Source organism: Helobdella robusta, assembly GCF_000326865.2.
Source record: "Helobdella robusta unplaced genomic scaffold HELROscaffold_1, whole genome shotgun sequence".
Lineage (NCBI taxonomy): Eukaryota > Metazoa > Annelida > Clitellata > Rhynchobdellida > Glossiphoniidae > Helobdella > Helobdella robusta.
Window position 1 is genome coordinate 334,424 of NW_008703570.1, and position 15,278 is coordinate 349,701.

General features: G+C 30.0%; 1 protein-coding gene across 1 annotated transcript; it reads right to left on the minus strand.

The window, feature by feature from the left end:
• Positions 1-6,612: 6,612 nt before the first annotated feature.
• On the minus strand, positions 6,613-10,218 carry HELRODRAFT_158327 (hypothetical protein; the record flags this gene model as incomplete). Its single annotated transcript, XM_009010435.1, has 5 exons — positions 6,613-6,674; positions 8,134-8,272; positions 8,383-8,757; position 9,109; positions 10,187-10,218. The coding sequence occupies 5 exons, from the start codon at positions 10,216-10,218 to the stop codon at positions 6,613-6,615; spliced, it is 609 nt and encodes a 202-aa protein (XP_009008683.1).
• Between the last annotated feature and the right edge of the window lie 5,060 nt (positions 10,219-15,278).

Here is a 15,278-nt window from a genome sequence, read left to right on the forward strand (position 1 = left end):
CATTTCATTTTGATGTTGATATACTTTGAAAGCAAGTATTTGGCTATAAAGTGAAAACATAAAGTCTCGACATCATCGAGAAGTTGCTCAACTATGCCCCAATGTATCCATGATTTAGCCTCATTTCACATTCGTCCAATCATCCTATTTTTACTTTCTTTCAACTTTGATATTGAAAGGTTTTTTTAATATTTTCTTAATCAAGATTATGAAGTTTTGAATAACAAATATAACTTTGAATATCTCTTTCGATTTCAAACGTGTTGAGGGTTGTAAAAAATTTTTAATAGTTATTGGTCTACAACATGCTCGATCACGATACAAGCATTCTCTTCATAGATTTCCCGTCATTATGCTGGTGATAGCGTTAGTTTGGTCAGGGCCTTACAAAATACTAATTAAACTTCGAAAGATTCACGAGTTTGCATGTTGAAGTAGGTTTTATGCGAAAAAATGGATTTCTTTTGTTCAGATCATATCTTTTTTTCGACTTATTCGCTTTTGCCCGGTCCATCAAAACGTAAATATGTATTTGAAATTTTTTCTCATGCTTTACAAATTCTAAACATTTTATTAGGTTCTGCTCTGCGGTTTAAGAGTTTAAAATTTTCCGAATTATTATATAGCTGACAACACTGGCAAGAAAGGTATTAGTTAAGTAACAGAGTATAGAAAGGTAGTCAATGTTATGTAATATTTTAATAGAATGATATGTTATACATAAATAATTTGTGATTGTAGTGATATGGAATATTTTTTTGTAAATGCAAAAAATTTAAATGACAAAAAGAACGTTAATTTCTTTAACTGATTGATTATCCTTCCCTGGAATCAAATCAACTCTTCTTTTTTGTAATTTTGTCTGTCTGTCCATCGATTTTCCATTCATCAATTCATTTTCATTCTATCATTAGTTCATTTATTTTTTCATCTGTTTTTTAATGCTGTAATGTCTAATTTTATTTATTGATCCGTCTGAAAGTTTATTCACATTCAATCAATTGTTCGTTCAACTGTCCGTATGTTTATTTTTTTTCTTTTATCCATTCAATCATTCATTCTTAGAGTCAGTTATTTCATTCATTCAGGATTATTCATTCATTTAGGCTAATCAATACTTTCGTTCATACGTTTATACATTCGTTAATTCAATTTTGACTTGTTTTGTTTATTCATTCAGCCAATTGTTAATTAATTAATTCATTAATTAATTCATAAATTAATTAGTTAAATCATTAATTCATTAGTTCATTAATTCATTCATTCATGCATTCATTCATTCATTCATTCATTCATTCATTCATTCATTCATTCAGTTAGTCAATTTTTTCTAAAATTAATTAACTGTGTTGATGAAATAATTTTTCTTATCGGTCAAATTTCTCTTAAATTATTTGTAATACCTAAACGCTATAATGTTTTATAAGAACAGCCATATTTTAGCGTTGAAGATGCTTTTGAAAGGAAGAAAATATTAAAGAGAGTGCCACCCTGCAGCGTGTTCCAGCATTAAAATCCAATTGGACTTTCTCTAATCCACAGCATCGTCAGGAAATAATCTCCCGTTACAAAAATCAAGCAATCCATTAATTGTACGCCTATCGCTCATTTCATTGAACAGTTATATGATAGTACAAAATATTAATTTCAAAATGTTTTGAAGCAAAATAAAATTTTATAACTTAAAGCAATGGAGAATTTTTTATTATTATTCTGCAACAAATTTGTCAAAAATGAAGATAAAATTATTTTAAAATAAAGTTTATTACCAGAGCGTTAAATTTGAAAAATTATTTCTAATTCTTTTGCTTTTAACTGTCTTATTTTGTTTTTCGTACATTCTCAAAAAAATATAGATAAATTTTTTAAACATATGATACATTAAAGTTGTAGAATGGCTTTAGGAGATTCGTGATGCTTTTTTTTTGACTACCTCACAGCACATTGCAATTTTAAAGATGAAAACTATTTTATAGTATCATATCAAATTTTTTTTAAATAAACAAAAGGCGGCATAATATGTTTTGAAGTGTTTTTTCAAATGTAGATACATAGGCATCCTAATTAGGTTCCTCTTTACGCTCGTGTCAATTTTTTCCAGTTTTGCAGGTACGCTTGCAAATATCGATTTAAGAGAAGCGAGTTTACCAAAATTGGTTTATACGAGTTGCTGAAATTTTAATAAAACCCGAAAATTTTGATTTTGTGAAATCAATAAATTATATTGAAATTCAGCTAGCCATGTGAAGTGGTTACTATGTCGTCGTTAAAGATTTTCTGCTTTACACTTGTAAATGATAATATTTCCAATTTCATAACTTTTGAAAATTCACTCACGGTAAATAACTAATTCAATCTACATAAATTTGTCACTGTTCAAATAAAACAACATCATTTATTAATAAATAAATACTAATAATGACGACTTTTTAATCTTTAAATTCAATAAATGGGTTGTTTACATATTTGTTGACCCAAAAGTTATTTTAAACCAGAAGTTGCATGCAAGGCACCCTGTTAAGGCGTGTAAGAATGTAATTGTTGGCATCGAAAGTGTCAACACAGGTGTGCTCACAGTGGTCCTCAGAATTTTCTTTTCATTCATATTTTCAATTTTTCGTTAAACTTACGTGAATCAACAATTTGCAACAGTTAACATAAAATCCAACGAGACTTCTCTAGAATATCATTGTGTGTCATGTTATTTTGATTGGAAAGTCTTTACTTGGAGTATGCAGTTATCTTCATTAAAAATAACTGAATTATAAACATCCATATGTTTATTTTGATTTTATGGAAAAAAAATTTAATTCAAAGAGTCGAGCACTTTTCTCTTTACGACTTTTTGTTTAGAACTTATTCATTCTCAAATTTAACTATTCGCCTATTCCACCATTCCCCAATTCAATCGTACTCCAATTCTATCATACAAAAATTCAGTCATTCTCAAATTCAATTATATAGTCATTTGTTCATAAACTTTAATTTTCCGGTGGTACAAAGTTTTTTTTAGCAAAATGTAGGTATTTATATGTATAATATGATTTTTCGAATGTTATTGAATGAAAAAATATTTGCGAATGATAAATGCTGTTTCGCTTAAATGCTTTTTTGTAGCCGCCAGCCAACGTAAACATGAAACTCGTCCGTGCATGGCGGGTGCAGTGAGTTGGTGAGTTGTTACAATTTCGTTGGCATAAGAACCTGGGTCGGGGGTTAACGTTGTACATTTTTTGACACTTTAAAAAAAATTTTTTACTTATTTTAATGTTTGTTGTAAATAATTTCACGTGGATACATTTTCGACTAAATAAGTTTTATTTAGTGTCTTATTTCGAGTTTCATTAATTTTTTTATTCATCCTTCATTTTTTAATTTTTTGTATGCTAAGTTATTTTTCATTTTAAAATTTTTAACCAGCAGTAAACTATTCAACGTAAAAATTTTACATGTGGTTTATTATAAATTAAACGTAAACTTTATCTTAATTGCAAAAACTTTAAAGAGAAGAAACAAAGGCATGAAAATATAATAATATTGTGTTAATGCATTATGGTTATATATAAATTTATACGCAGTTATTAAAACAAAGTTTTTGTTCAATTAAGTACGTTTAAATGTTTTTAGATATACGTTAAAAAAGGTGAAATGAATTAATTGACATGATAAGCTGATGACTTGACAGCTCACTGATGAGAATTTATGGTTTTCATAACAAAAAACCATTCAACAGATTAAAATAAACACCCATTTTCTACTTTTCTTATGATTATTTAACAAAAAGCGCCTTCATTTTAGCTGTGAGTTTTTTTTAATTTCTAACGAACGTGTACAAAAACATGAAAAAAATTCAAAAGTTTTTTAAAAATATTTACCGTTGCTGTCAAGAATTCTGACGAAATGCAATCATTCAAGCAATTTCAAACATTGTTTTCAAATGCAAATCTTTGGTGTTGAAAATTTCACCCTTGCAAGATATAAACAAATTTTTTTAAGCAGTTTCTCTTTATGCAACATTTTAATAAATTTTATTGTAAAATTTAACTCAAATTAAGTTAACTAAATTAAATTATATTGGAAACATTTAAAAACCACCAAAATTTGTGTTTGAGGAATAAAATATAGTATAGTCATAGAACTCATTTAAATGTTGCAACATCACTACAAAAAACATAATGAGCAGATAAAACTTGAATCTGTAATTACGGTTTATTTATTGCAGTTCATCCATTGAATAAGTCTCAAAACAAGTTACATTACCACGATTGATTGCCTAATAAAATTTGAAATTAAAAAATTTTGATATTTACCATTTTTTAAAGTTATTTTCGAAGAACATAAAAAACAAAGATTCGTGCGACGAGATTACAAACATCCTTGAGGTTTCATTTTATTACGTAGGGAGCATTGAAACGGCAACCTGTATGGCTCAAGCAGTGGCTTAGTTCATTTAGTCTGAATGGATCTTATAAGAAGATGGCTTAGATCGCCATTCTTACGTGCGTTTTACTTATACATGTTAATATTAGCTTACGTTAAATCTAGGCTGTAGTAGATCAATGTTATACGGTCAAATTTATTTACTTGCTAATAAATTGTTGTATAATTTTTCGATATTTTACAAAATTTTGTCTATAAAAATTCTTTCAAATTTAGAGGTATAGGTGTGATTTTACGCGGAGAGTGTCGCTAAGAAGAGGTTCATTTGATTCAAGGCAACGTTCCACGGCACAGTGGCTCAATAGATATCTCTATGCATCAAATGTTTATAATGAAACTTTCAGAGTGATATTATTGCATTAATCAAAATCTAAAATAAAATAATATGTGTAAAAATTATTCTAAATTGAACTAATTTTCGCAGTCTTTAACCGATTTTTGAATTTAAATTTATAAAAATATAATTGATATAATATTATTTAAAAACATTTTACTAGATTTATATTATATCAGCCACCAAAAAACTTTTTAAAATAATAAGATTATAATTAGAAGCATAATGGCACGTTCAAATGGACACACATTCACATACACATACATATACAACCAAACACAAATATACACGCATGTATACACAAATATATTTACACATACACGCACGCACACACACACACACGCCACGCACACACACACACAAAGAGTTTAAAGCCCAGGCATAAAGCACCACATCACCATATCATTACAATTCTTACACTCCGAGAAACATTTACGATCGATTTAAAGGTTACATTAACTGATTTAAAAATGTACAACAACTGGGTAGCAAGTGCTCAAGACGCATGTTACAACTACGTGCTGCATCTGCTATATGTATTAAATAAATTTGTAAAAAATGTGCAACAATTACGTTGAAAATACTCGGCGAACACTAATTTGTAACAACGCTGTAACTTCTCAAGAAGTTATATTAAACATTTGATTGACAATTTTTTTTAATTATACAACATTCTTAACAATGAAAAAATAAAACTTTTAAAAATAAATTCGCACTTTATTTTTAAATATTTTAGCCAACTCATGACAAATAACATTTGACGAAAGAACTCTTAGTTTATGAACTTTTTCATAAAAAATATTTTCATTTCAATTCGTTCAATTTCCACGCTTAGGATGCCTCGGGCTCTTCTTTCTTACTGAAAAAAATTTTGCCTAATGAAAATCGCAAAAAATCTGAAAATTTGTTTTCCGTCACCAGATTACGAGTTGTATTCAATAAAATGAATATTTTACGAAACCATGAAAACAAATGAGAAAATTATTAAATAATTGCAGAGCTTGGCAGTTTAAATTGGCTAATTGAGCAAGTGGAGAGACAGTGCGTCGTGCAGCAGCTGGAGCCAGGATGAAGCATCGAATGGGACTGACGTTGACGTGCGAGTGTGGCTGTTGAAGCTGATTGATTAGGTCGTGACTGCCTGCCTCCGATCATTCTAATGATCGTTAATTATCTGAAACTCCAGTCGTGTGTTCATTTATGCCGCGAATGTTTGTTGTTGTAAATACCTTTGTTTTTTTGTTTGGTTGGTTGGTTAGTTGGTTGGTTAGTTGGTTGGTTAGTTGGTTGGTTGTTTGTTTTTTTGTTTGTTTGTTTGTCTATCTGATGACTCTCTGTTTGTTTTTTTTGTTTTTTTTTGTTGTTATACGTTCGTTTGCTTGTTTGTATGTTGACAAACATTTTATTATATTTCTTATTAGTAATAAAGTCAAATGCCTTGCTTTAAAGACGCTTTAATGATTGGTTGCCACCATGTTACAAAATGTTTTTTGAAAAAATCAAAGTAGGGATGCTGACAAATTCTGGCAAATCATTTAAGAAAAGAATCTTAAAACAAAGTTTTGCAAGTTTGCAGAACACGCAAAAAGAGACAAAAAGTAGAAAGATAATACATGCAAAAAGTTTAGAAATATGGCATTGGGCTGAAAATGAATAATATTTATCGTGGAAAATTTTTGCTTCTCTCTCTCGTTATTTTTTTGCCTCAAACATGCACTTGACATTGGCAATAAAATATTTTTAATCGGTTGATTTTTGCATCAATTCATCCAGTTTCATTGTTAACTGAAACTCGCGCTGTGATGAGAACGACTGCTAGGGACAGAACCAATCTATCATCATTCATCCAAGAGTACACATTTTGCCTGCAACTTGTTTCTCTTACTATGGCCATTGTTGTCTGGTTCAAGAATGAAAAATTATAAATTCAAATTTTAATTTTTGCGGAGAAGATAAAAAAAAGTCAGGTAGATTAAGCCAGTGAGGGACAGTTGAGGTCGAAGGACCTATCGGCGTCCCACTACCTATCTATCTATTTGGTGATAATGAATTTTTCAAAATTTTAAGTTTCCTGTTTTTTATGCTAATTTTAGCATCTCTTACGCTCCGGCCCCGAGCGGTTGCCCCGTTGCTCCAGCATAACCACACCACCGGCTTTGGCTTTGAAGAAATTAATTAATAACTGCATCAGTTAGATACAGCTTAAACGCAAATTAGTAATTGCCATCCCGGTTGACGACCGTAATGAATGTGTTTCTAAATTTATACTATTCTAATTTGTTATTTCCACAAAATTAAATAATTCTAATAAAATGGTTAGGATAGTTTATTTTTCAAATTTTTAGTTATGTAATAGTACATAAGAATACTATAAACTGCAAGCAGAAATTTCGTTAGTTTCTAACTATTATAATTGAATGGTTTATTTTATTGAACTCTAAGATTAAAAAAATCTATTCCAAACTAGCGGCACAATTGTTTTTTAATTAAAAATTAAATGAAAACTCTAAAACATCAGTTGAAACTCCTAAAAAATTTTATTTTCAGAGATCATCTGAAATGTAATACCACAATTTTTTAGGGTAGGGGAGAGTGGGGATGCTTGAGACACTTTCCGTCCAAACGTAAACAAAATGTAATGCCCTTCATCATTAAACACTTTTTTAGCATTTCAGTTAGAGCTGGGTCTACTGAATAAGATTTTATAACCTCATGCAACATTGTGAGTCATTCTAGACGACAGTTTCAAAAGTTTTACAGGTACCTAAATGTCTCAACTATCCCTGCTACTGTACTCGTTGAGACAGCAGGAGTCATGCTTGAGACACAATTTAACTCATTGATATTTCAAAGGTTAATATCCCTTGCTTTTGTTTTATGGCTTGCAGAAGTTATTACCAAAAAAACATTATTTTATGACATATTATTTAGAAAATATTATAGGATAAATTGTTATTAAATTTCACCAAAATCAAATACAATTAATTTGAAAAAAATAAAGTTTCGACAAAATATTTATTTCAAATTGCACTTTTCACAAACAAAATTTTGTTCTGTCTTTGAAATACCAGCACAAGCAGTATGTGCCCATTCTTTACATTTTCCCTGGCATTTAATCCAGATTTCACCATTTGTAGAAGAAGACCATGAAGAGCAACAATAAAGACACAGAGCATCATCATCATCACCATTATTTTTGTTGCCAGAATTGCTTGAAAATTTCAATTGCCTGCGACTTTACTTTTCACATTTTACTTTTTTTTCTGTTTTTTGCCTTCTTTTTTCTTGTTTTTGAGAAATTTCATTTTTAATTGGAGTATCTGTTAAAATCCTCGTTTTACCTAGCCTTTCAGTTTTACCTTTCAGTTTCCTAGGTGGAGCAACTGGAAATGGCCTGATGTCTTCAGGTTTAAATATTATAGCAAGAACATTTTTGCAAGTTTCAATAGTGTTATTCAATTGGGGATTTGATGATTCACTTGGTTTGTAGGCACTATCCTGCTGTGAAAAAACTTGATCTGTAGACTCTAAATTATTCAAACTGTTAGGATTCACAGCTTCACAATCCTAAATGTTTCATCTGGTGCACCATTGAATCTATCAGTTACTTTGGATGGTAGAAATTCTTCTTCAGCAAAAATATATGAATTATGTGGCCAAATGCCTGTAACTTTTAATCCGGAAGTGATGTTTTCAATAGTCATTGCACTTTTGTATGCTTTTGCCACCAGTCCCGGTATATCATAAATGTCTGGTCGATGAGCAGTATTATTAATCATAAAGTCTTTTAATGCAGTGTTGTAATACCTTTTAAATGGACCGTAAACAGTATGATCAAGAGGTTGTAGTTTGTAGCTACAGTGAGGAGGGAAACTGAGCATAACTATTCCATTGTTCTTGGCATAATCGATCGCTTCTATTGACAAGTGTGATTCATGATTATCCAAGAGAAGGAGCACAGGTGTCTGAATGAAACATCTTACCTTGAAAAACAATTATTGATTTGAATTTACCTTAAAATATGTAATTTGAATAAATGTCTTCCAAAATAAATATAATAAATTAAATAATGCTAATAAAAATAAATAAAAAAAAACATAAATAATTTATGTTTTATTCAATTAATTTATCAGATAAATTAATACAAACCAACCTAAATTTATATTTACTGATTATATAACTAAAAGGTAAAGAGTTATAAAGAACACATAATAATTAATTATTCTTAATAATTGAGGTGTCTCATTCAACCCTTTAAATGATTGTCTCAACCATCCCCAACTGAGGTTTAGGTTATAAAAGTTATTCTTAATAATTGAGATGTCTCATTCAACCCTTTAAAATTTAATGGTTGAGACAATCATTTAAAGTTTAAATGATTGTCTCAACCATCCCCAACCGAGGTTTAGGTTATAAAAGTTCTATTAACTTTTTTATTGTCATTAAGTGACAATATTATACGAGAAGAATCGCTAAATAAAAAATAAAACTAATAATAGCAAACTGTATTTAAAAAAACAAAAATTAATGTAAAATAAAACGAAAAAATGTGATCACCTAAATTTTACTTTCGAGGTCCAAAAACAGTTTTTTTAGTCTGGAAACTAAAAACGTGCATGAAATTTGATCAGCTTTTAGATAAACATAAATGACATGATATTCCACAAAGATAAACTAAAAGAGTACCCTTAAAGCGCATAATTTTCTTATTATTGACCTGTCCCATCCAACCCTTTGTCTCAAGCATCCCCACTCTCTCCTATTATAAAAGAAGGGGACAGTCGATTTGATAGGAGAATATTTTAGTCGACTGTTTGACAGGCCAGTTTTTCTCTGCAGTACGTTAATTTATCGACGCTGTTGGTCCTTTCGTGCTAAACTGAAACATCAGAGTTCTTTGAACAGATGCGAAGTTTCTAATGAAATGTTTAAATTGATTGCGGTTTTTGAAGCTACACTGAAGATAATAATAATACTGCTTCTACCAATAATAATACATTTATTGTTAATATAAACGAAGTCAAAAAATAAAGAGAAAAATTTTCAAAACTTTCAGTGATTCATCTCTAAAAAAGCTAGTGAGTGAATCTTATCAATAACGTAACAAAAAATGAATACAAATATTGAAACGCTCACACACAACCGCGTACCAAAACATTTAAATATAACTTTCTGACTCTATGAGCCCTACGCAGGCATGCATGCTATCGACTAACATGTGATTTGTTGTGGCAGTTTTTATTCAGATGTGCATTTCAGATATCATAGTATCGTAGAACGGATGTCCTTTTTCAAAATCATCAGTTGGTTGGTTTTGTGCCGTTGGAGAGCCAAATCTTTCAAAAAATTGCGATGTTGGCTACCAAATATAAAAATTTTTTATCTCCAAAATTATTTTAACAATGTAGAGACCTTGAGCGACAGAGCCTGTACAAGATGGTCATGGAGGCATTCAACAGAGCAGCCAATAATATTTCATCTACTTTTCCTATATACTGTTTTTTATATAATATGTATAGTACATAAGCAAATGTATCAGAACGAATACTCGCGAAAACTCAGCTGTAATAATAATTCTCTTGCTCTTAATTTTGATTGAGCGTGCACCATTAAATTGTCATCGTTAACCAGGTTTGATAGCATTTTTCTTTTATGTTGTGGTGATGTTGCCGTTGAACTGTTAACGTTGAAATTATCATTTTCACTTTTCGGTCAAAACTTTTGATTTTATTTGATTTTCATTCCACACTGTTAAGAAACAAATATAAGCTAATATAAAATATGACAATGACAAGTTATAATAAGTTATTCAGGTTGATCCCCGCGAAATAAATGAGATGATACAAACAGCACGGCCAGTTGACCACATCATGAAAACAACACAACGACAATTTGGTGAGTTTCAATTTTTAACCAACCTGCAGCTCTTTGTCGGAGCAGAATTGACCGGCGGTGCACGAACAACATTAACGAGCCTTGCTGAACGCTGCAATTAAGAAGCAATAAGTTGTATAAAAAAAAAGTAATGCAAATGAAACAGCATGTTTTGCAGTTAGATTAAAAACTGGATTAGCATTGATGGGCTAAAAACCCCAAAAAGATTTGGATAGATAAATTTTTATTCAAATAAACACGATGCAAGCAAATATATAAACCACTTCAATGTAGTGACTTAGAAGAAGTTTAAAACCTTCGCAAAGTTGCAAATTAAAGTTGCATAACATGCCATTAAAAATGAATGGGCATGTTTCTATGTGCGCAAAAATAATTTATAAGTAAACATTGCAGTTGAATACAGACCTTAATTAAGGTTAGAATTATTTTCCAGCTATAAAATTTTTTAAAACCTTTTTTAATGGCGAAATTTACTTGTCGAAATAAAATGAGCGATAAAAATCTGAGCAGAATGTTCATGCATTTTAATGCTGATCATTCCAGTGCATTTGATTTGAAACACTACATGGAGATCCTCCAGTATGACCGATCATTAAAGTTAATAAAATTTAAATTCACGATTTTTAGTACCAAACGCGTAAAACCAACAAAAAGTATTCACGATAAGGAAGCTGGTTTTGTCTACAAATGTGATAATATTGGTCTTTGGTCTTTGTGGAATGGCTTCAAAATCGTAAAAGAAAATCAGATTGATCGGCCACCCAGCAAAATGTACAGTCTATTCGTGTCATTAAGTGGCGGCTCTTAAAAACTGACTCCAATTCCCAGCAGGACTATTTAGAGGCTCGTTTTCGATTTCTAAATTTATTGGTCTGCGTCCGCTTATCTTTGTTTCAATATCAAGCCGCTAAAAGTTTTAAAGAAAAATAATTTCAGCCATTTAATGTTGCTATGTGTATTAACAATATTATAGATTTGAACGGCACATACAGTAATAAAAGATTTAGATTTTCATTGACTGGAGTAATTTTAAAAATTATCAACCAATTTAACTTATTTTCATAATTTTATTTATTCGTTTCTAACTGAGAATAAGTGAATAAGCTTATTAAAAATACACAAAAATTATTAAATGAATATTTTATGAACAATTGAAAAACGTGAGTAACGTTAAAAAATAACTTTCATGAAATTCAGAACATAATCATTCAAGGTATCGAACCTCCAATAAAAGGTCTTAGAGACAAAATAACAAATCATTCGCCAGATAACGATGAAATTAAAAAATTTTGTTGCATGAAATGAAATCGAGTAAGAAAGGGTCTTTTATCATTTTATGTTTCTGGTTCAAATTTTACACTACTTTTATTGAATATTAGACAAAATTCATTTTTTTGTTTTTTTAATCACAAATATTTTAAATTGTTCCTATAGGTATGTATGCTATGGCTGGCTGGAAATAATTTAGTTATTGGTTGATTCATATTTCAAGGAAGATTTTATTGGAGTAAAATTAATATAGACTAATTAATATGCAACTTCGACGTTTTCTCGGCCAAAACAAAATCTTCTGAAGGAAAAAAATAATGGTGACCAGAAGTTATTGTATGTAAGAGTTGAGCTTATTAGGAAACTAACGTAGGCAAAAAATTTTTCTAATAAAATATAGTTATAGGAATTAGATCAATTCAAAGTTATTTAATAAATATTTTCAAATAGTCAAAAAATTGTTTGTTGATTTGAAAAATAAAAAAAATAACATAAAAAAATTTTGAAACTTGGAACAGCAAGGAATAGCCTAAGTCATTTATAGTCAGTGATGAGAAATAATGTAAAAGATAAATTAACGAGTGACAGAAAGACCATTCATACATGGATTGATCATGGTGAATAAGGTGGATGATGATAGCAACAATAGTAAACATCGAATTTTAATTAATTAACTTTTTTAAAAATTAATTCATTTATTTATGTATTAATTAAATAATTAATTAATTAATTTTTCAACTAATAATTTAAATGTTTCATTGACTTTCAAAAAATCTATTGGGTTAAAGAATTTATTTTTATATAGAAGTTAATAATTATAAATGTATAATGAAAAAGTGAATGTTGCTTTTTTACAAAAACTTTTAACTTATTTTCTTACCATTCAAAAAGCAAATAAATTTTTAGCATTGAGTAATTGAATCCTGAGATTTTTCGTTCATAAAAATCTTAAAACTTTAATTTTTATTCACCTCCATTGAAATATCCACGTAAATCTTCTGTGGCAACTTCAATTTCGATTCACCTAGTGATGGTTTTTTTTTTAATTTTGCAATTCAGACTCTGTCAAAGGCAAAGAATGCAACAGCATGCAGGTTTTGAAACGATGAAGATTTGAAGAATGAATTTTAAAATGTTAGTTACATTAAGCAGAAGTAAAATCAAGTAAAATCAAGTAAATTTTGAATATAAAAAAACAACTAGTGACACTATAATATAAAATTATAATTATATTTTCAACCAATAAAATAACAAACACATTTCTAATTGCTGAAATCTTTAAATTTGAATGTCTTGTTATAAAATCCTCTTTCTTGCAAAACCGACCATACCATCCAACGTTCAGTGAATGTGAAATGTATGGACACGAACACACATCTCATCGCAAATTTATGTTCACATTGGAACAGCGGTGCTGTCGGTAGCAGGTGCTGAAACAACAAACAACAACATTCCTAATCAATCACCTCGGAAAATGAAACCTGAAAAAAATTATAGTTTTTGCAAAATTGTATATTTTTTTATTGTCAATACAATTTTTAAAAATGCAGTTTTTCATTATTTTGCAGAGCGTTGCTGTAGATAAATTTCATATATAGTGTATGTCAGCAGGGTGTTTTTCTACATATACCGTCACTCACTCATTCATCAATCAATCCATCAACCCATCTATCCATCTATTCCTCCATTCATCAACATATAAAATGTTAGCAGATGGATTGAACCCGTTAGAATGTTGGATGGAGTGTAAAATATTGTTCGAATTTACATTATTTATTCTTACATACTGATGTCTCTTGCAAAGATTTTGGGAGAGGAGATTTTTCTGTTTCAACCGCAAAAATATGGAACTCGCTACCTGTAGGTTTGAAGAAATTCAACAATATAAGCCAACGTGTTTTCAAAAAACGTTTGAAACATCATTTGTTTGGACATTCTCAAGTGAAGCTTCTGAAGTCATTAAATATTAGAAGTTATTAAAAGCTTCCCAAATCTTTGAATACAGATGCAGATACAGATTAGTAGAAAATCTAGCAATAAATAAGACTTACCTCGGAAACCATAGCTCTCGGCTATTTTCATTAGCAGAGAATGATCAATCAAACCAAAAACTCCGCCATAGTTGATAACAATTGCAAGAGTTGTTTGATTTTCTCTCATGTTTAAAATGTGCCATGGATGACATCATTCAGCACCAGGTGTTTGTTGAATGAGTTTTAGGAACTTGGCTAAATACAATTTGACAATTAAACTTACATTCGACGTTGTGTATATTTTTCAGAATTTTTTTTATATGGGAGACAACAATGAAGTTGCTCCATAATTATACACTGAACTTGTATCACTTTTTGAAAATGAGCATAACTTAAGATGTTTAGAAAAAGAATGGAAAAATACTTTCTGTGTGATAATACGTTTAGAATGTGAGCAGGTAGTTTTCAGAAAATTCATACCAACTTTTAAAAAAGAAGTTATTCAGTCCATCATCTGAAATAAGTTCAGAATTTTTTTTTACAACTTTCAAAACGTCTTGTGCTGTGCAGAGTTGTCTGCATAAATTAATAAATAATTAATAAATAATTAATAAATATAGAGAGCATGTGACTCCGGTTATGATGTTTTGTGATCCTCACCGGCATGGAATCAATGAACAGTTCGTGCACGCACAAGTACAAGTCCATCTGCAATGCAGTGCCACTTCGTCTTTAGGATCTCTAGTGCAGTAATAACATGACCAAATTAATGTATGGTTTGTTGACGTTAAGTTAAATTTTAGCAAACTATTATCAAATTTTTATCTAAAAGTTAAATTTTTCACTGTTGAAACTGTTGTATCTGTTCAGATTGCATAATGCTGACCAATTAATTTTTTTTCAAATTTACAAAATTTAGTTAATCGATACAACAATTAAGATCCCAAAGAAACTTTGTACAACTTTTAGAATCAAGACTGAAATAAGAAAGAGAGAAAGAGAGAGAGAGAGGAGAGAGAGAAAGAGCAGGCAGATCTAACTAAACAACCAAACAATTTCTCTGCTGACAAGTTTGGATGATGAGATGAATGTTCGGCGAATTCTCGCGTTTATATTATGGAATCAATCAATCAATCAATCAATCAATTAGCTTATAAAGCGCTATTTCCGCGATGTTCAACAGCGCTCCTCAATGAATTTTGAAAACAGATGGGTCTTGAGATCCGCTCTGAACTTCGCAAGCGATGGAGAAATAGTTAGAGAAGTAGGCAGAGAGTTCCAGAGAAAAGGACCAGAAAAAGCAAAAGCAGATTTGGCAAAAGAGTGTTTAACACGAGTTAAGAAAAAGCGAGAAGAAGAAGACGATC